Here is a 20,469-nt window from a genome sequence, read left to right on the forward strand (position 1 = left end):
TCCATTCATGGAGGAGATTTGCATAACTCACTTCCACACAGACTCCTTCACACAGAGTAGTTTTCTTGTTACTGTTGTATGCATGAATACTAGTCTATTTCTTCTAGGCTTGGAAGGAAAATATTCTCCATGCCAACATACATGTGCCAATCCTACAACGTAACAGATGGAAATGGAATGCAAGGCATGAAGATTTTGAATTATACAAGAAAGTACATTATGAATCAGCCCCAGTCAGTATTCACTTAGCAGGTATGTGCTTTAGTGATTAGTAATAAACAATACTGAACTTCACTGAAGAGCTGGCAGGGTCTGGTACAGAATATTTATAAAACTCTCAATAAAAACAAAAGAAGTACAGAAAAGAATACTTCACGTTTACAAATGAGATAGCTAATTTTTGAAATAGAATTTTTAATGGCCTTGAAATTAGTCTGTAGTCTCGAAGGTTATAGTACAATTGCATTATCTGAAATTCCTCTATTTTGGTAGAGATGTTAATCCACTTATTTTAAATGTGTTAATGCCTCTGCTAACTTAATAGACAGAGGGATTTTCAGACAAATGGGTTAAGTGTTTAAACACAATTATCCCACAGCATCATTTCAAAGTCAATGGCATAGATTTACAGTTTGCTGCCTAGTCATAAAACTGGCACTGCGGATCGGCCACGTGATACAGGAACTGGCCTATTTTTATTTCCATTGACCATATTTCTGGTCCCAGAGTCATTAATAAATGGGAGGTGGGCTACCTGGCCTCCACTCACAAGTTGTGCCAGCCTTGGAGTGGAGACTTGCCGAAAGCAGAGGCAGCCAGTAAGCTGTCTGTAAATAAAAAAGCTAAAAATTGTACCTTGCTGTGATGGGGCCTATGCATGGGCATACTCTGAGACTGCTTTCCCCCCTCCTCCTTTGGACCGGGGCCTCCTCCATCGACATCTGAATGTTGGCCCCAGTGTGGGAAACATGGTGGAGATTGTGTTTCCTTCATTTGCATGGTTCGGCCCAGAAAGCAGCACTAAGGTGGCTGAGCACATCACTGAGCAGTTTTTTGCCTCCACCTGCCTCAGTGTGAGGGAGTGGGGGTGGGGGTGGGGGAGGGGGGGTGGTGGTGCTGTGTGGAGATGTGGAATCCTAAGCCTCAGTGTTTAAACTCACATTTGAAAAATGGCTATTTAGGCAAGGTATGAGAAGTTACCTGGTGCCCATGGAAACATACATCAGCAAAGAGTCAATATCCTTGAAATGGGAGGGGTGAAAATGGGCAGGAAAAGGAGAAAAAAAAACCTTGTAAAATCCACCTCACTCGCTCTCATTGGATTACATTTTATAAACCAGCTATTTCCCAAGTTATTGGTCAGATTTGAATAAAAGGAAGTCTCCATGTTACAGTAGTAAAAGCTATGGTGGTGGGATTTGAAAATCATTAAAAGAACTTTTACTTGGCATTTATCAAGACATAAAATTTTTGATATGAATACTAGATACAGTTATAAAATATAGCATTTGACATAATAAAAATTGCAGTTATTTACAGAAAAATCATTGGCTCTATTTTAAGTTTACTTGAACCTTAAATAATCTAACATTGATGGCCTTCAAAATTAGGCTTTTTATATTATATAGCTTTGTGACCATGCCAATGTAAATCATTTAATGATTTTTTTCTATGAAAATTATAACTGAAGAATGCCTAAAAAGAATTTAAGTATTTCTGTAAGGTTTTTGAGTGCATTGAAATCCTAAGCAGTTCTCCATATGGAGTGTTCTTATGCCAAATGCTACTGTAGCTCTCTGAAGAGTAATCCATTAAATTGAATCAGACTTGAGCAGTTGAATATCTACACACAGTTTGCCTCTGGTTCTTTATTTTACTACACCATATATAATAACAGTGATTTTTTTTTGAAACCTAGTTGTTTTTTTGAAATATAAAACACTGCACAAAATTTTGCATTTCAGGTGATTCTTTAAGAGCAGAACAACTTGAAACTGTTCACAGAAATTATGAGGATTGGCGCTCGAAGGTTATAGTAGACAATACCAGGATTAAATGTTGCAGACGTGCTATAGGGACTGAGTTACAGACAACTGGGCCAAAAGTTAGCACACAGCTGGACCAAGTGAAAGGATTACTAAATGACAAGCCCAAGAGAGCCTCTCTCAAGCAGCCCATTACTTTTCTAAAGGTACTGAGCTTACAGTTTATTATAGAGAACACAAATTTTTGAAGAAGGATCTGCACCCAAAATGGTAATTTGTCTGTTCTCTCTACAGATGTAGACTGATCTGCCGTGTGTTACCAGCACTTTGTTTTTGTTACATAATTTTTTGATTTCCTTTCAAGTCATTACCTAGTCCATGCGCTACAAAATCCTGACATTTACAACTTAGAGATGGTCAACTTTGAAAAACAGCTAACAGTTGTTTCCAAAGCAGTACTAAACATGGTGCAATGCATTCCAAGCCAAAAATTATTTTGTTCAAGCTCTTTCCACAAAATGAATAACCCCCCACCCCTTTAAAGTAATAACTTGAGTCATTAGCTAGAAATAAGCATAGAAGATGATTTATCTGTGAAATGAAAAATGCTAAAAAGGCAGTTCATAAGTATTTGTGTGGATTTAGCATAGAATCATAATAGTTTACAACACAGAGGGAGGCCATTCAGACCATTGTGTCTGTTTGCTAGATCAATCCAAAACTAATCACTTTGCCCTGCTCTCTCCCTGTAGCCCTGTGTCATCCTCTGCTTTGAATATTTATCCAGTTTTTCCCTAAAAGGATGTAATGATCTTTGCCTCAACCACTAAGTAATTGTGCATGTTCTCACACTAAAGCATTTAATTGAGGAAAGATCATTTGTCTTTTTTAACAAAAAAAACAGCTTGTTTTTTTCTCAAACTCAGATCATTTTATTTTATATCACAATGAGCAAGGCAGCTAGATAAATTTAATTTGGTTAGAGTGGCTCCTAGTGGAAAGACAAACCTATTTATCAGCAGATTGTAGAAATACCTGACAACTGTTACCAGGGGTGCTACTATAGGAATTATACAGACACAGGTATAAAAACCAGGGTAAGATAGCACCCATGATCGATTCAGTCCACATCCAAGGTGTCAGCCTTGGTGTGTTCAAGCTCCACTCCAAAACATGAATACATAATCTAGGCTGACATTGCAATGCAGTACTGAGGGAGAGCTGCACTGTTGGAGATGGCGTCTTTAAACTGAAGCTCCACCTTTTGTAGAAGAGCTGGGGAGATTTCCCGATGTCCTGGCCAACATTTATCTCTCAATCAGCACCATTAAAACAAATTAACTGGTCACTGTGAAAATGTGTTGTTTGCAAATTTGCTGCATTTCACTACATCACAACAGTGTATATAAATGTAGGATCGATCTTTCTTTTCACTTCTATCCAGACATCCTCAGAGATTGTTCATATAGATGAAGACAGCCACTTGGCTTATCTTAACTCATCCATCTAGAAAGTCTCCATGGTACCTCTTCACTAATCAAGACATCCGATTTTTTAAAAAAAGATTCCAGGGTTTTCCTTCATTGCTGTACCTGGGAATTTATTCCATATATTGTTTGCTTTTTGTGTGAACAATGTCCTGACATCGGTCCTAAATTTGTATTTTACTAGTTTGAACCTGTGCCTTTGTACTACTCTCATAGTTTTATTTTAAGTAATCTTCTGAACCTGCCTTGTTCATACTGCTTAGTACTTTATTTATCTTTCAATATGGTCAATTCCCTAAACCTAGCATGCCTCATCTCTCAGCTGTCTCCTTTCAAGGATGAAAAGCAAAAGTTTCTCCAATTTTTTGATACTGGGGTTCTGCCTCAAGACTGTTCTCCGAATCAAGGTCATCCTTGTGTCTCAGACACAGTGCTTAAGGTGTGGTCTACCAGAGCATGATACAATTTGAATATGATTTCCTTCACCCTACAGTTTTGTCTACATATTTCAGCATTCTATTTACTTTGCCCATTTTTTATTCCTGTGTGGACTACTTTACATTTGTCTGTATTAAATTTCATTAGCCATTGTTCCACTTACCTGTTTTGTCCAACTCCTTTTATAGTTTGCATGCTGCCTCCTCAGAATCAATTGCCTCACCTAGTTTGGTACAATCTGAAAATTTGACCAGATGGCAATGAGTTTCTGAATCCAATGTGTTAATGTAAATTAGAAACAATAAGTGTTCAAAAAGCAATTCCTGAGATGCCCCATTCAACCCCAGCATAACTCTTCTAACAAAAGTAGCTGCTGCTTTCTGCCCGTAAGCCAATTTCTTATCCATTCTCAAATTTTACCCCGAATTTTGCTTTGAGCTTAGTTAGTAGCCTTTCATGCATATTGCCAAATGTTTTTTGGAAGTCTTGGTATCCTATTTTGGTGGGTGTTCCATAGTCCATTGGAGATGTTACTTTCTCAAAAAAGTCAAGGAGGTTGGTCAAGTATGATGTTCTCCTTCTGAATCTATGATGGTTGCCATACACTAAACCATACAGATAATCCTCAAGTTTACTCTTCATAGTATCATAATAGGTACAGCACAGGAGGAGGCCATTCGTCCCATCGTGCCTGTGCCAGTTCTTTGAAAGAGCGATCCAATTAGTCCCATTGCCCTGCTCTTTCCCCATAGCCCTGTAAATTTTTCCCTTCAAGTATTTATCCAATTCCCTTTTGAAAGTTAAGTCAATTCCATTACTTTACCTAGCATTGATGCAAGATTAATGAATCTTTGGTTGCCTGTGTCTGCTTTGTCATCCTTTTCGAAAATGACCATCGCATTAGTCAGTTTCCAGTCTACCCCAGCATCATCAGTGTTCTTTCAACTCCCTCATAATGATTACCAATGTCTCATAAATCCCTTCTCGTGTCTTAGTATTCTAGGATAAATACCATCCATCTCTAGGGATAGATTAATATTGATCCCTTTTAGCTTGTCTTGAACTTACAAATAATTTATATTGAAGCCATTAATTCTGGTTGGGTTAATAGTTTAGAATGGGCATGTTGCTCATGTCTTCTCTAGAAATATCTGGAGCAAGTAATCATTTAGTTTATTAACTATCTTATGCTCTTCTTTGGTTTCAACTCCAAGAACATCTTTGAAGGTTCTCATCTCTTCTCTAACTGCTGTTATAGTATTGGAAATGTTGATTTACATATGCAGCTAAACTTTTTCTCCCCCAGATATCTAACTACCTGTTTCACATATTTTTGCATGTACTGATATTCATCTCAGCAAACTCTTCACTTTTCTGCTTTCAGATTTATATTATTCATCCTAATTATGCTTCTGAATAATTTGATAATCCATTGAGGACTGAATCCTTGGTTTAGTCTATGTTTGTTGATCCTATCTATATATTTGTCTTGCATGCTCAGCATTATGCCTTTAAAGGTATTCCGCTTGTCCTGCACTGAAGTGTTTAACAAGTCGTTTTCCCATCAGTTTATATATGCAGTTCTTTCTTTAATGTCAGCATGTTAAATTTATATATACCTGTCTTCTGATCTTCAGTATTTCTGAATCTCAGACCATATTGAACTTGATCTTTTTATGATCGCTGTCCCTGAAGGGGGCAATGATTTCCATTTGCCGTGTGTTAAAAGGGTCACTTACTATTACCAAGCCAAGATACGCATTACCTCTCATAGCTTCTCAAACATACTGGCTTGTGAAGCAGTAATGCATAGTATTTACCAGCTCAGGCTCATCCATTTGGGTATTCCCAATTAATATTTAATTGATTGAAGTCTCTCATTAAAATGACTGTTCTGTTTTCACATTTAATTTTTATCTTTCTTCTTAGAGAGACCTGGGGGGCTGTAGCATATTTCCAATGAAGCTTTGCCCATTATAGTCTAACCAGAGAAGTTCATTGTGTAAATTTCCACCTCCTACAGGATCAACTTCTTTAATGTTCCAGATTTTAAAAAAATTATTCATTCATGGGATCTGTATGTCACTGGCAAAGCCAGCATTTATTGCCCATCCCTAATTGCCCTTGAGAAGGTGGTGGTGAGCTATCTTCTTGAACCGCTGCAGTCCGTGTGGTGAAGGTTCTCCCACAGTGCTGTTAGATAGGGAGTTCCAGGATTTTGACCCAGCGACGATGAAGGAACGGCGATATATTTCCAAGTCAGAATGGTGTGTGACTTGGAAGGGAACGTGCAGGTAGTGGTGTTCTCATGTACCTGCTGCCCTTGTCCTTCTCCTTCTAGGTGGTAGAGGTCACGGGTTTGGGAGGTGCTGTCGAAGAAGCCTTGGCGAGTTGCTGCAGTGCATCTTGTAGATGGTACACACTGCAGCCACAGTGCACCGGTGGTGGAGGGAGTGAATGTTTAAGGTGGTGGATGGGGTGCCAATCAAGGAGGCTGCTTTGTCCTGGATGGTCTAAAGCTTCGTGAGTGTTGTTGGACCTGCACCCATCCAGACAAGTGGAGAGTATTCCATCACACTTCTGACTTGTGCCTTGGAGATAGTGGAAAGGCTTTGGGGAATCAGGAGGTGAGTCACTTGACACAGAATACCCAGCCTCTGACCTGCTTTTGTAGCAACAGTATTTATGTGGCTGGTCCAGTTAGGTTTCTGGTCAATGGTGACCCCCAGGATGTTGATGGTGGGGGATTCGGCAATGGTAATGCAGTTGAATATCAAGGGGAGGTGGTTAGACTCTCTCTTGTTGGAGATAGTCATTGCCTGGCATTTGTCTGGCACAAATGTTACTTGCCACTTATCAGCCCAAGCCTGGATGTTGTCCAGGTCTTGCTGCATGCGGGCAAGGACTGCTTTATTATCTGAGAGGTTGCAAATGGCCAGTGTGCAGTCATCAGCGAACATCCCTACTTCTGACCTTATGATGGAGGGAAGGTCATTGATGAAGCAGCTGAAGATGGTTTGGCCAAGGACACTGCCCTGAGGAACTCCTGCAGCGATGTCCTGGGGCTAAGATGATTGGCCTCCAACAACCACTACCATCTTTCTTTGTGTTAGGTATGACTCTAGTCACTGGAGAGTTTTCACCCTGATTCCCATTGACTTCAATTTTCTAGGGCTCCTTGATGCCACACTTGGTCAAATGCTGCCTTGCTGTCAGGGGCAGTCACTCTCACCTCACCTCTGGAATTCAGCTCTTTTGTCCATGTTTGGACCAAGATTGTAATGAGATCTTGGAGCAGAGTGGTCCTGACGAAACCCAAACTGAGCATCGGTGAGCAGGTTATTGGTAAGGGCTGTTTACCTATCGACAACATCTTCCATCACTTTGCTGATGATTGAGAGTAGACTGATGGTACAGTAATTGGCCAGATTGGATTTGTCCTGCTTTTTGTGGACAGGGCAATTTTCCACTTTGTCGTGTAGATGCCAGTACTATAAATGCACTGGAACAGCTTGGCTAGAGGTGCGGCTAGTTCTGGAGCACAGGTCTTCAGCACTACAGCCGGGATGTTGTCGGGGCCCATAGCCTTTCCTGTATCCAGTGCACTCAGCCGTTTCTTGATATCATGTGAAGTGAATTGGCTGAAGACTGGCTTCTGTGACGGTGGGGATCGCGGGAGGAGGCCGCGATGGATCATTCACTCGGCATTTCTGGCCGAAGACGGTTGCAAATGCTTCAGCCTTGTCTTTTGCACTCACGTGCTGGACTCTGCCATCATTGAGGATGGGGATGTTCATGGAGCCTGCTCCTCCTGTTAGTTGTTTAATTGTCCACCACCATTCACGACTGGATGTGGCAGGACTGCAGAGCTTTGATCTGATCTGTTGGTTGCGAGATCGCTTAACTCTGTCTATAGCATGCATGTAGTCCTGTGATTTAGCTTCACCAGGTTGGCACCTCATTTTTAGGTACACCTGGTGCTGCTCCTGGCATGCTCTTCTACACTCCTCATTGAACCAGGGTTGATCCCCTGGCTTGTTGGTAATGGTAGAGTGAGGTTACAGATTGTGATGGAATTCTGCTGCTGATGATGACCCACAGAGCCTCATGGATGCTCAGTTTTGAGCTGCTAGATCTGTTCTGAATCTATCCCATTTAGCACGGTGGTAGTGCCAAACACCCTCAGTGTGAAGACGGGACTTCGTCTCCATGAGGACTGTGTGGTGGTCACTCCTACCAATACTGTCATGGACAGATGCATCTGCGACAGGTAGATTGATGAAGATGAGGTCAAGTAGGTTTTTCCCTCGTGTTGGTTCTCTCACCACCTGCCGTAGGCCCAGTCTGGCAGTTATGTCCTTCAGGACTCAGCCAGCTCGGTCAATGGTGGTACTACCGAGCCACTCTTGGTGATGGACATTGAAGTCCCCCACCCAGAGTACATTCTGTGCCCTTGCTACCCTCAGTGCTTCCTCCAAGTGGTGCTCAACATGGAGGAGGACTGATTCATCAGCTGAGGGAGGGCGGTAGGTGGTAATCAGCAGGAGGTGGTTTGATATCCCTAATTGTATTGGGCTACACTACCTCTTTTCCTGTCTCCACTATGCTGAGGAATGTATAGGCCAGAATGTTCTATTCATTACCATTCTTCGGTATCAGCCATATTCTTTAGTTCCCTGATGCCACAACAGCCTCCAGTCCAGCCATCTTATTCCTCATACTTGGTTCTCAATTGAAAACACCAAATGGGCATATTATAGTGACAAAGGTATACTTTATGCCATTTTTCAATGCTTTTCAAAGCTTTGTCTAATTAGAATAGGGTATATAGTAATTAAACCCATTTAATGATAATAAGCTGTGGTCATAAGCATAAACCCACACACATTTAATTTGAATAACCTGAGTCAGTTTGGATACTGTCAAACAATCAATCCTATGCTGCTGTATAGATGATAAACTACACTGTCTAAATCCACAGTAATCTTACAGCATGAACAATTTACATTTACTGATTTTTCTCAGCCACTCATCTGGAAAAATGAGCATGACATTAAAATGTTGATTTATTATAGGTTAATTATAAAAATGATTAATAAAACAATTGTGTAACCTTAAGCTGCATGTGTGAAAACAGGTGGGAAATGTATTTTCAATGAAAAATGAAACATGGTCACATTTCTCAATCACACTAAGCTGAAATCTTTTCTAATCAAAATAATTGATTTTTATACGTTATTTTATATTTTCTTCTGCATCCCGCACAAACCCTGCCAAAAGACACATGTAAGCAACCTAATACTGACCAGTTAGCAGGATATGTGCACAAAAGTGTAATAGGTGACATTCTCGCTGATGCTCTCTCTGGTAGAGCATTGGCTTCTTGCTTAGTTTCAGAAATTGCTAGCACTGCATCTCCTTATATTTAACTATTTGTAGGTTATTCCAATCCACTTATGATTACAATACAGAACAGCAGCAGGCATTTTTTTTCATGCTTTTTATTTGTATAGAGGTCTGAAGAGCAGCTACTAAATTCAGCTCAATCTCCGGTGTCCTCTTTTTCAAATTCACATAAAAAATGACATCATGGACTTTTTTGTCATTAAGATCGAGACTATTGTTCAGCTGCTTCCCCCCCCCCCCCCCCCCCACCACCTTTCCTTTTTCCTCCCCCAGCCTTAGCCATGAACTTGTGTTGTCTCCCTCCACGCTCTCTCCGAGCTTATCTCATCCATGAGAGCCACCTCTTGCTCCCTTGACCCCATTCCCACTTAAAAGCTTTTCAAATAAAATTGTTGGGACTATAACCTGGTGTTGTAAGATTCTTTACATTTGTCAACCCCAGTCCATCACCGGCATCTCCACATCACACTTAAAAGCTGACCATCCAACTTACCTTCCTAGCCTCCAATGCCAGCTGAAATTGTAAATGATTTCCCCCTCTTTCAAAACCACCAGTCACCCTCCTCAAAAACACTCCTGACCCGTTTCTGTGCAAACTACAGCCTCATCTCCAATCTCTTATCTCTCCAAAATCCTTCAACGTGTTGTCCCCTCCCAAATGCATGCCAATCTTTCCCACAACTCTCTGAATCTCTCCAATCAGGTTTCTGCCACTGCCACAAAATGGCCCTAACCGAAGTCAATGATATCTTCTGTAACTGTGATGTGTTATCCTTCTACATTCTCTCTATAACCCTTGACAGTCGACCATACCATCTTCCTCCAATGCCCCCTCTCTACTTTCCATCTCAGTGGGAGTGCACTCATTTACCTATTCAATTGTAGCTACAGCATCTCCAGCAATGCCGTATCTTCCTGCTCACACACTTACCTCTGGAGCACCCCCCCCCCACACCAAGGATCTTCCCCTTCTTTATCTACAAGCTGCCTCTTGATGAGATCATCTGCAGACATGAGGTCAGCTTCCAGATGTACACACTCAACATCCAACTCTACCTCTCCACTGCCTCTGTGTTGTCAGACTGCTAGTCTGACCGAGTCTTGGATGAGCCACAATTTCCTCCAGCTAATCATTCACAAGACCGAAGCTATTGTCTTCAGCTCCCCACCACAAACTCCATACCCTTGTCACCAATTCCAAGTTCCTCTCCGGATACTGTCTCAATCAGACTGTAACCTTTTCAACTCCAAGCTGAGCTTCTGGCCCAATATCCTCTCCATCACAATGACTACCTACTTCCACCTCCATAACATTGCTCACTTTACGATTGCTTCAGCCCATCTGCTGCTTAAACCCTCATCCATTTTTTTGTCATCTCCCGATTCAATAATTTCAATGATCTCCTGGCTGGCCTCCCATCCTCCACCCTCCATAAACTTCAGTTCGTCCGATCCAGCAGCAAGTCCCACTCACCCATCATCCTCCATCCTTGTTGACCTACAGTGGCTCCCTAGTTCCCAAACACCAAATTTAAAATTCTCATCCTCATTCAAATCTTTGTGGCCCTGCGTCTCCCTATCTCTGTAACCTCATCCTGCCCTACAACACTCCACCGTACTCTCCATTCCTGACTCTGGCCTTTTCTACTGTTGCCCTGCCCCGCCCCCCCCCCCCCCCTCCTTTCACCCCACTACTGTGTTGGACGTGCTTTCAGCTGCTTAAGCCCCACTCTCTAGAATTCCCTCCCTAAAACCCTCCACCTCTTCTCCTTTTAAGTCCCTCCTTAAAACCCACCTCTTTAACCAAGCTTTTGGTTACCTTGCCTTTGCCTTGGTCTCCATTTTTTTTTGATTACGCTTCTGAAACGCTTGGGACATTTTTGTTAAAGGTGCTACATAAATGAAAGTTGATGATATTGGGAGGTCTGCATTATTAATGTAGATTGTCTTGATTCAGCTCTTTAATCATTACTAATAATCATAAAACATCACTGGATATAGGATATTGAAATATGGAACACATGCTTCCAAAAAAAATGTCTCCAAATTTGCTCACGGTTACCCTGATCTTAGAACTGCTGATGCACACAGTAATTTTTTTTAAAAAGAAAGTCTTCAGTTTTGTGATTAATCAGTTCAAAGCCAATTGTGTATCATTTTTGCCCTAGCATACAACTTACTCAAATGCTGAAGATTTAGTAACATGCAAGTTCCCGGATCAGCGAGAAATCACCAAAGGATTCGCCCCAGGTTTAAGTGATAAGCATAGCTGGAAAATGAATTCTAACATAATTCCTCGTTACGACATGGAGCACAAGAAGTTTGCTGATCTCAGAGGAAATGATTTCAAGTAAGAGAACCATGACTACCTCCATAACACTGGTGCTTTGGTACAATTGAGTTGAAACAAAAATATAAAAGTATTACTAAAATTAATTGGTTCATCCTTTGAAAGTTAATGTACTTGTTTCTAAATGTACATGTAACTAATACAACTTCTTTAATGGTTACCCATTCTTTGAAGGCAAATTTGTAAACTAAATCAGCGTAACTGTAGCTGTAACACTGCACTCCTAATTGGGACAGTTTCTGACCAAGCATCTGCACACAGGCTTCTTCGACAGAAGAATGTCCATCCTTCTGAGCTGGTATTGAAGGAACTCTGGTGGCAGTCCCTTGGATAGCAATCACGTGTATCACTTAGTTGAGTGATCAAAGGATGGCACTGATTGATCTTTACAGATACCAGCAGAGGCCAACAGTTTAAAACCAGTGAAAAAATATAGGATCCATACAACCAGAGAGAAGATCTTTATTCTCCATAAATGTGTGACAGACTCAAACCCTGGACCCAAATGCAGAGATTCCATATTAATGTACCTACTAGTCTTTCTCTCACTAACAGAATGTTCTGTACATTTTTGTACCCTGATTGCTTCAGAACGCCATGTTATGACCTCATTATGTAGTTACTATAGTCCAGATACCTACCACTAACCACCCCCCCCACCACCCAACACCCCCATTCCCCCGAATCAGTGAAAAGTCTTAGTCCTTATGTGAAACTGGTAATGATTTCACTCTTAACTTGTACCAATAACATAGCTTTATTAATTTTCATGAGATCCAAATTAACCTATTTTTACACCTTTTTCTTCAGCATATACTGCAATAAGCACTCACATATCTACAAACAAAAGCTCAATCCACTAAATGAGGAAATGAAGACGACGCACTTCCTTCAAAATCCTCCAACAGAAGTACTCTAAACCACTGTGAAAACAGAAATGGACACACAGCTTACCTGATTGTTTATGACATTGTGCTTTGGCAGATTTCATTGATTTAACGGATGTCTGATGCACTTCAATACTGGGCCATGTGATGAGGTGCTGTCATTTCTACCATTGAAGTACATTAACTGTAGAATTGCTTCAGACTTGTTAATTCTGAACAGAATTGCTGAATGATATTGCATCTTCAAATACAAAACCAGACTATGTAGAAAATATTTTATTTTTTTTTACAGTTAAATTCAGTAAATCAGCTTTTCATCATCACTCTAACTTTACTTTTCAGTTTTATTGCCTGGTGTTAATATCCAATCTATATGCACACACTTCAAAAACTATAGCCAGCTTATGGTCGAACATATCCTAGAAGGTTCGGTCAAGTGGGTGTGAGCAAATATATGCTCTCTTATCCAGCACCTGCTTTGCTATTTTCTTAATGCTGTCATCAAGGTTTTCAGAAGAATCTAATGAGAGAAAAACAAAAAATGCCAAATGCACGAGAGAAAAAAAAAGTTGATCCTGGTCTGAAAAGGCTAGTCTTTTCTGACATTTACAGTCTCTATTGTTTATATTCACATACAAGGTGACCCACGTCTGAGATGAGGGTCAACATTACAACAGTACCATAGGCTCTGCCTCTCAAAGCCCTACCTTCAAACGGTTGACCAACTTTATAGCAGCCATACAAAAAATTGCTCTTGTTGGGCCAAGTGACCTTTTTGTGATCCAAACTCAAAATTCTAATTCCTTAGGCTGTTATTGTTCTCTCCAGCTCCTGGTTTCCCCACTGCCATCTATGAGGGCTTCTGGTCTACCACTCCCCCCTCTCTTCTGGTCTACCACTCCCCCCTCTCAAGTTCCTGGTCTGTTGCTCCCTTCTCTCTAAGATATGGGCATATTTAAAATGTCAACTTGCTTAGCAACACTACTTTTTACAAATCGCTTCACGAGAAGAAATGGTTTGGTTTTAATTTTAAAAGTTAATTAATTTAATTCCCTGTCTACTGTCCCATGACTGTGCTTATACCGATTGGAGGTAGCACATAAAACAGTCAGTGTACATTAAAATCAAATTTCCCATTCTCTAGGGAGCCACTGGGGTGACAAACCAGTGGGACAGAGCGAGGAGTAGATGATCGTGCTCCTGTAGACGGTGCTACTGTACTACTACCCACTACCCAGTGTGATATGTATAAGATCTAGCTACTTTCAAACCCCAGTGAACTAAATTACAGGCGTGTACAGTCGATTCCTGAGTAGTTTAGTATTCTTGACTGTACTTGTCTAATACTGGGGGCCTGGGGAGGAGCAAACAGACGCTAAATAAGATAGTTTCTAAAATACATAAATTTCTCAGAAGTAAGGAGAGTTGATTTGGATAATTATGGGGTGAAGCAGTGCAATTATTTCAGTGCACAGAAAAAAGGTTGCTTGTCACACATTACGAGTCAAAGGATAATGCAGAAAAATATTCCACTACAGTTACGAAATAGGAACTCTCTCAAAACCCAATTGTTCACATTACACTCCATTCATTATAATTCCCTTTCTAGGTTATATTTTTGCAGCTTTAAGATAGATTAGTAGATATCATTTTGCAATTTTCTACTTGCAATGCTTATTCATAACATTTAGGATTAGTCTTGCTAATTTATCAACCTGATAAAACGTACAATATCACAGATCACAAGATAAATAAAGATGAAGACGGCCATCCGTCCAGAGAGTCTACACACCCCTCATCACAGCAACTGTTTAAATGATTCCAGGGTTTTTGTCTTCACTAACACATCCAGAAATCTATTCTACATGTTTATCACTGTGTGTGTAGAACTTCTTGACATGAGTCCTAAATTTGACGATTTCTGGTTTGAACTTGTGCTCCTTTGTCCTCCTGTCAAGGTTTACCTAAGTGTCTGGATTTAGCATTTACTATCTCAGTTGCTTCCTTTTGAGGCTGACTAGCTCAGGTTTTTCCAGTCTTTTGCAATAACTGTCTTCTGACACTGTGGAGTAGTCTCATAGCTCTTCACTGCAGTGCATCGAGGGCTCGAATGTCTCCCTTGTATCTGTGAGACAAAAACTGGGCACAACCTTCAAAGTGTGGTCTGAGTTAAGTATATTGCTCAAGGGTGTATGGAAGAAAAAGCCATGGTGGCTGACTGGTCATTGTACAAAGACAAATAAGATGTAAACAAAAATATTTCTACAGTCTGAAGGCATTTAATATTCAACTTATTGAGTATTAGATGCCTTAAGATTGTAGAAGAGTTAAGTACAAAGAACAGCTAAAGAAAACAAAAGCTGCTATTAGATCAGCTAAAAGGATAATGGAAAAGAGGATTGTAGACAATTGTGGAAGTAATGGGAAGAGTCAGAGAACTGTCAAAGACTGTACTGGGCCACCGAAGGACGCTCAAGGACAGGTTATGAAGGACTCGCTGGCTATGGCAGAAATATTAAATGAGTACTTTGCATCGATCTTCACTCTTGAAGACGATGCTTGACTGTTACAATTTAATGATGTTAATAAAACAAGTAATATTAACATAGATGAACATATTATTTTAGATAGAATCAAGAACCTGAAAATAGAGAGAGCAGCCACTCGAGGGTCTTCAGGGAGATGGGACACATGCTGTGCGAGCCCCTTGTCTGTATTTCTAATAGTTCATTGCACTCTCGGACGGTTCCCATAGACTGGAAGGAGGCTAATGTAGTCCCCATCTTTAAAAAAGACAGAATGGACCTGGGTAACTATAGGCCCATTAGTTTAACATCAGTAATAGGAACAATGTTTGAGGGTACCATTAGGGATGTAATATGATTCCTTGGATAGAGAGGGACCTATTAGGGACACTCAACATGGCTTCAAAAACGGTCATGTCTTCACCAAGATGGTGGATGAGGGAAGCCCAGTAGACACTGTCCACTTAGACTTCCAAAAAGCTTTTGACAGGGTACTGCACAAGAGGAGTTTCTATAAGATCGAAGCCTCTGGTATAAGTGGTAATATATTGAGCTGGATTGTGAACTGGCTGGAAGGCCATAGGCAGAAAGTAGTCATAGATGGATCTGGATCTGTTTGGAGACCAGACGCCAGTGGTGTCCCGCAGGGATCAGTGTTGGGACTATTGTTCTTCACTATTTTTATTAATGATCTAGATGTAGTTGTTGGGGGTACGATCTGCAAATTTGCAGATGATACCAAGGTCCGTGCAAGCGTAGGGACTGTAGACAATGCTTGACTATTTCACGCGGATCTTGATGAGTTGGGGGATTGGGCTCGTGACTGGCAAATGATGTTTAATTTGGAGAAGTGCAGTGTTATGCATGTGGGCGGGATAAATGCTCAATATACATTCACCCTTTCAGGGAAAAGAATTAAAGCAGGTGGAGAAAGATAGAGATCTGGGTGTTCTAGTGCACAGGTCTCTAAAGGTTCATAAGCAATGCCATGAAGCGATGGCTGGAGCAAACAGAGTATTGGGGTGCATTTATAGGACAACTAACTATAAGATTTTGTCCTTGTACAAGACCTTGGTCAGGCCTCATTTGGAATACTGTGTCCAGTTTTGGTCGTCTCACGGTGGGTGACATTGAGGCTTTGGAAAGGGTGCAGATGAGAGCCACTAGACTAATTCCAAGCCTAAAGCATCTTAGTTATTAAGATAGGCTAAAAGAGCTGGAAGAGCTAAAAGCACTTTAGAGAAGCATCGACTGAGGGGTGATCTGATCGAGGTTTATAAGATGATGAAAGGAATAGACTGTGTTCAAGTTGACAGTTTGTTCCAATTAAATAGGTTAGGGAGGACCAGGAGTGACAATTTTAAGTTGTCTAAGGCCAGATCTAGGTTAGATGTCAGGAGTTGGTTCATTTCCCAGAGAATAGTGGACCTCTGGAACAGGCTGCCGTCTCGTGCAGTGGACGCCGATTCGCTGAATTCCTTTAAGCGAGAGCTGGACCTGTTTCTAGCTGGGGCAGAGATCACCTCTTACAAAAAGTAATGCATAGAATTATCAGGGCTAGTAATGACCTGGACTAGTTTTGATTGTCATTGTTCGTATGTTCGGAAACCAGATAAACATTTAAACCGTGTGCAACAGAATACTAAATTTCTCAGAAATATAGTCATGTTAACTTATACCAGTAACTTTTCATTACTTTTTTCACATAGTCTGTGAAAGTAACCCATAAATTGCTCTAACCAAAATCAGCTCCTCCCATAATTTCTGTATCTGTTTGAAGCAATTTAAAAAAAAAATACTGGTTTCTGCTTAGCAGTATCATCGCTTTTGGAGAATGTTGGTTGCCATAAAATTTCTTTCAATAGGTCTTTCTCTGACATTCATTTGAAATTAAACAATACCACTGAAAATATTACCACATTAATAAATAGAGGACTTTAGTGACAAAAAACATCTGCAACAATTGCTCTCTCTCCATAGAAGTATTTCCTGACAAGGTCATAGAGTCATAGAGTTATACAGCACGGATAGAGGCCCTTCGGCCCATCGTGTCTGCGCCGGCCATCAAGCCCAGTCTAATCTAATCCCATATTCCAGCATTTGGTCCGTAGCCTTGTATGCTATGGCATTTCAAGTGCTCATCCAAATGCTTCTTGAATGTTGTGAGGGTTCCTGCCTCCACAACCCTCTCAGGCAGTGAGTTCCAGACTCCAACCACCCTCTGGGTGAAAAAGTTCTTTCTCAAATCCCCTCTAAACCTCCCGCCTTTTACCTTGAATCTATGCCCCCTTGTTATAGAACCCTCAACGAAGGGAAAAAGCTCCTTAGTATCCATCCTATCTATGCCCCTCAGGTAATGCATTTCCTACATTACAATAGCGACCACACTTAAAAGTACTTAATTCGCTGTAAAGCACTTTGCGATGTCCTGAGGTCGTAGAAGGGCAATATAAATGCAAGTTCTTCCTTTCCCAGAAAAAGTAGTGGAAGTAAAATAAATAAGAAAGTGGACAAATATTTGTAAAATATTGAAAAGGGTATGCGGAAACGGCAGGAGCACAGGACCAGGGAGATAACTCTTTCAGAGAGCTGGCATAGGCATGATGAGTTGAATGGTCTCCTTCTGTGTTATAAAATTCTATGATTCTATACACTTGGTGTCATCTACTCTGCTGGAAATTGGCTGGATCCAAATAAACCCAAATCCTAACATGTTCAACAAAGCAACTTCTAGGGAATATTTTTTTCCAAAAATACATTCCTATGCTTGCTTAACTTTGCCCAGTATTTAGCTGGAAGGGCAAAAGTGGAGCAAAATGCAAAAATCGCCACCTCTGCTAATTCATAATTAACTAAAAGGATGACAGTGTTCGGTTAGTAATCCAAGAGCATTTATTTATTGAAGCAGCACAGGCGAGAATCAAAAACCCTCATAATTCAGCAGATGGATATAATTCTAACTGAAAGTACTGTCAAAAAATAATTCCTACCTTTGTTGAAATGGCTCATTTTAGTTCACCATTTTGGGCTTACACCTGACAACTCTCTAATGGCATATGTTACAGGATGTATGTGTCCTAGAGCAGCATACATACATACAGGCATTTTGGCATGTATTTCAATCGAATGGTGCCCAAGTCAAGAAACCTCAGTGCGGACTGGATGCACAAGGGTGCCCAGCTGTGTTTTCACACTGCTGGTGCGACTGGATCGTTATTCAGGCCAGCCCGAGGCACCAAGTCCTGCGATATTGAATGAAGCTTGCACTCAGTACTAGAATCATGGAAAGGTTACAGCATGGAAGGAGGCCATTCGGCCCATCGAGTCCATGCCAGCTCTATGCAAGAGCAATCCAGTTAGTCCCACTTCCCCGCCCTTTCCCTGTAGCCCTGCAATTTTTTTCCTTTCAAGTACTTATCCAGTTCCCTTTTGAAGGCCATGATTGAATCTGCCTCCACCACCCACTCGGGCAGTGCATTCCAGATCTTCACCGCTCGCTGTGTAAAAAGGTTTTTCCTGGTCACCTTTGGTTCTTTTGCCAATCACCTTAAATCTACGTCCTCTGGTCCTTGACCCTTCTGCCAATGGGAACAGTTTCTCTCTACTCTGTCTAGACCCTTTATGATTTTGAACACCTCTATCAAATCTCCTCTCAACCTTCTCTGTTCTAAGGAGAACAACCCCAGCTTCTCCAGTCTATCCATGTAATTAAAGTCCTTCATCTGTGGAATCATTCTAGTAAATCTCTTCTGCACCCTTTCTAAGGCCTTCACATCTTTCGTGAAGTGCGGTGCCCAGAACTGGACACAATACTCCAGTTGTGGCCGAACCAGTGTTTTATAAAGGTTCATCATGACTTGCATACTTTTGTACTCTATGCCTCTATTTATAAAGGCCCAGGATCCCATATGCTTTTTTAACCACTTTCTCAACCTGCCCTGCCACTTTCAACAATTTGTGCACATACAGCCCCAGATCTCTCTGTTCCTGTACCCCTTTTAGAGTAGTGTCATCTAGTTTATATTGCCTCTCCTCGTTCTTCCAACCGAAATGTATCACTTAGCATTTTTCTGCATTAAATTTCATCTGCCACGTGACTGCCCGTGCCACCAGCCTGTCTATATCCTCTTGAAGTCTATCACTATCCTCCTCACTGTTTACCACCCTCCCAAGTTTAGTGACATCTACAAATTTTGAAATTGTGCCCTGTACACCCAAGTCCAAATCATTAATATATCAAGAAAAGCAGTGGTCCCAGGACTGAACCCTGGGGAACTCCACTGTATACCTCCCTCCAGTCCGAAAAACAACCGTTCACCACTACTCTGTTTCCTGTCCCTTATTCTGTATCCATGTTGCTATTGCCCCCTTTATTCCATGGGCTGCAATCTTGATGATAAGCCTACCATGCGGCACTTTATCAAATGCCTTTTGAAAATCCACATATACCACATCAAGTGCATTGCCCTCATCTACCCTCTCTGTTACTTCATCAAAAAACTATCAAGTTAGTTAAACACAATTTGCCTTTAACAAATCTATGCTGGCATTCCCTAATCAATCTACCCTCGTCCAAGTGACTTAATTCTGTCTCGGATTATCGTTTCTAAAAGTTTCCCCACCACTGAGGTTAAACTGACTGGCCTATAGTTGCTGGGTTTATCCTTACACCCTTTGGCACCATCCCTGTATCTACGGATGTTTGGAAGATTATGGCCAGTACCACCACAATTTCCACCCTCACTTTCCTCAGCAACCTAGGATGCATCCCATCCGGATCGGGTGACTTATCTACTTTCAAGTACCTCCATCAATTTTTAGCCCATCCAGTATATCAACTACATCAACTACATCTTCCTCTACAGAGACTGTGGCAGCAGTACCTCAGCCATCCCTTCTGCCTCGATGAGTAGATCTCCTTTATGGTCCTTAATCGGCCCCTCCTCTTACTACCCGTTTACATGCCTGTAGAAGACTTTTGGATTCCCTTTTATGTTGGCCGCTGTCTATTCTCATGCTCTCTCTTTGCCCCTCTTATTTCCTTTCTCACTTCCCCTCTGAACTTTCTATATTCTGCCTGGTTCTCACTTGTGTTATCAACCTGATTATCTGTCATATACCCTTTTTGCCATTTCATCTTACTCACGATCTCTTTTGTCATCCAGGGAGCTCCGGCTTTAGTTGCCCTACCTTTCTGTCTTGTGGGAACGTGCCAAGACTGTACCCGAACCACCTCCTCCTTAAAGGCCACCCACTGTTCAATTACAGTTTTGCCTGCCCATCTTTGATTCCAATTTACCCGGGCCAGATCTGTTCTCATCCCATTGAAATTGGCCCTCCTCCAATTGAGTATTTTTACTTTAGAGTGGTCAGTGTCCTTTTTCATAGCTA

At 41.2% G+C, this 20,469-nt stretch overlaps 2 protein-coding genes across 6 annotated transcripts in view; one reads left to right on the forward strand and one right to left on the reverse strand.

The window, feature by feature from the left end:
- The window catches only part of cfap92 (cilia and flagella associated protein 92 (putative)), a 248,665-nt gene extending 235,793 nt beyond the window's left edge, over nt 1-12,872 (forward strand). For all 5 annotated transcript variants that reach the window (XM_067998681.1, XM_067998680.1, XM_067998683.1 and 2 more), the window contains 4 exons: nt 108-252; nt 1,965-2,191; nt 11,485-11,666; nt 12,477-12,872. In XM_067998681.1, coding sequence (XP_067854782.1) covers nt 108-252; nt 1,965-2,191; nt 11,485-11,666; nt 12,477-12,585 — 663 coding nt within the window. In that variant the 3' untranslated portion in view covers nt 12,586-12,872. The remainder of the gene's footprint in view (nt 1-107; nt 253-1,964; nt 2,192-11,484; nt 11,667-12,476) is intronic.
- acad9 (acyl-CoA dehydrogenase family, member 9) overlaps nt 12,815-20,469 on the reverse strand; it is a 63,265-nt gene continuing 55,610 nt past the window's right edge. The window contains exon 18 of the mRNA XM_067998686.1: nt 12,815-13,073. Coding sequence (XP_067854787.1) covers nt 12,973-13,073 — 101 coding nt within the window. The 3' untranslated portion in view covers nt 12,815-12,972. The remainder of the gene's footprint in view (nt 13,074-20,469) is intronic.

The sequence above is a fragment of the Heptranchias perlo genome, chromosome 17 (assembly GCF_035084215.1).
Source record: "Heptranchias perlo isolate sHepPer1 chromosome 17, sHepPer1.hap1, whole genome shotgun sequence".
Lineage (NCBI taxonomy): Eukaryota > Metazoa > Chordata > Chondrichthyes > Hexanchiformes > Hexanchidae > Heptranchias > Heptranchias perlo.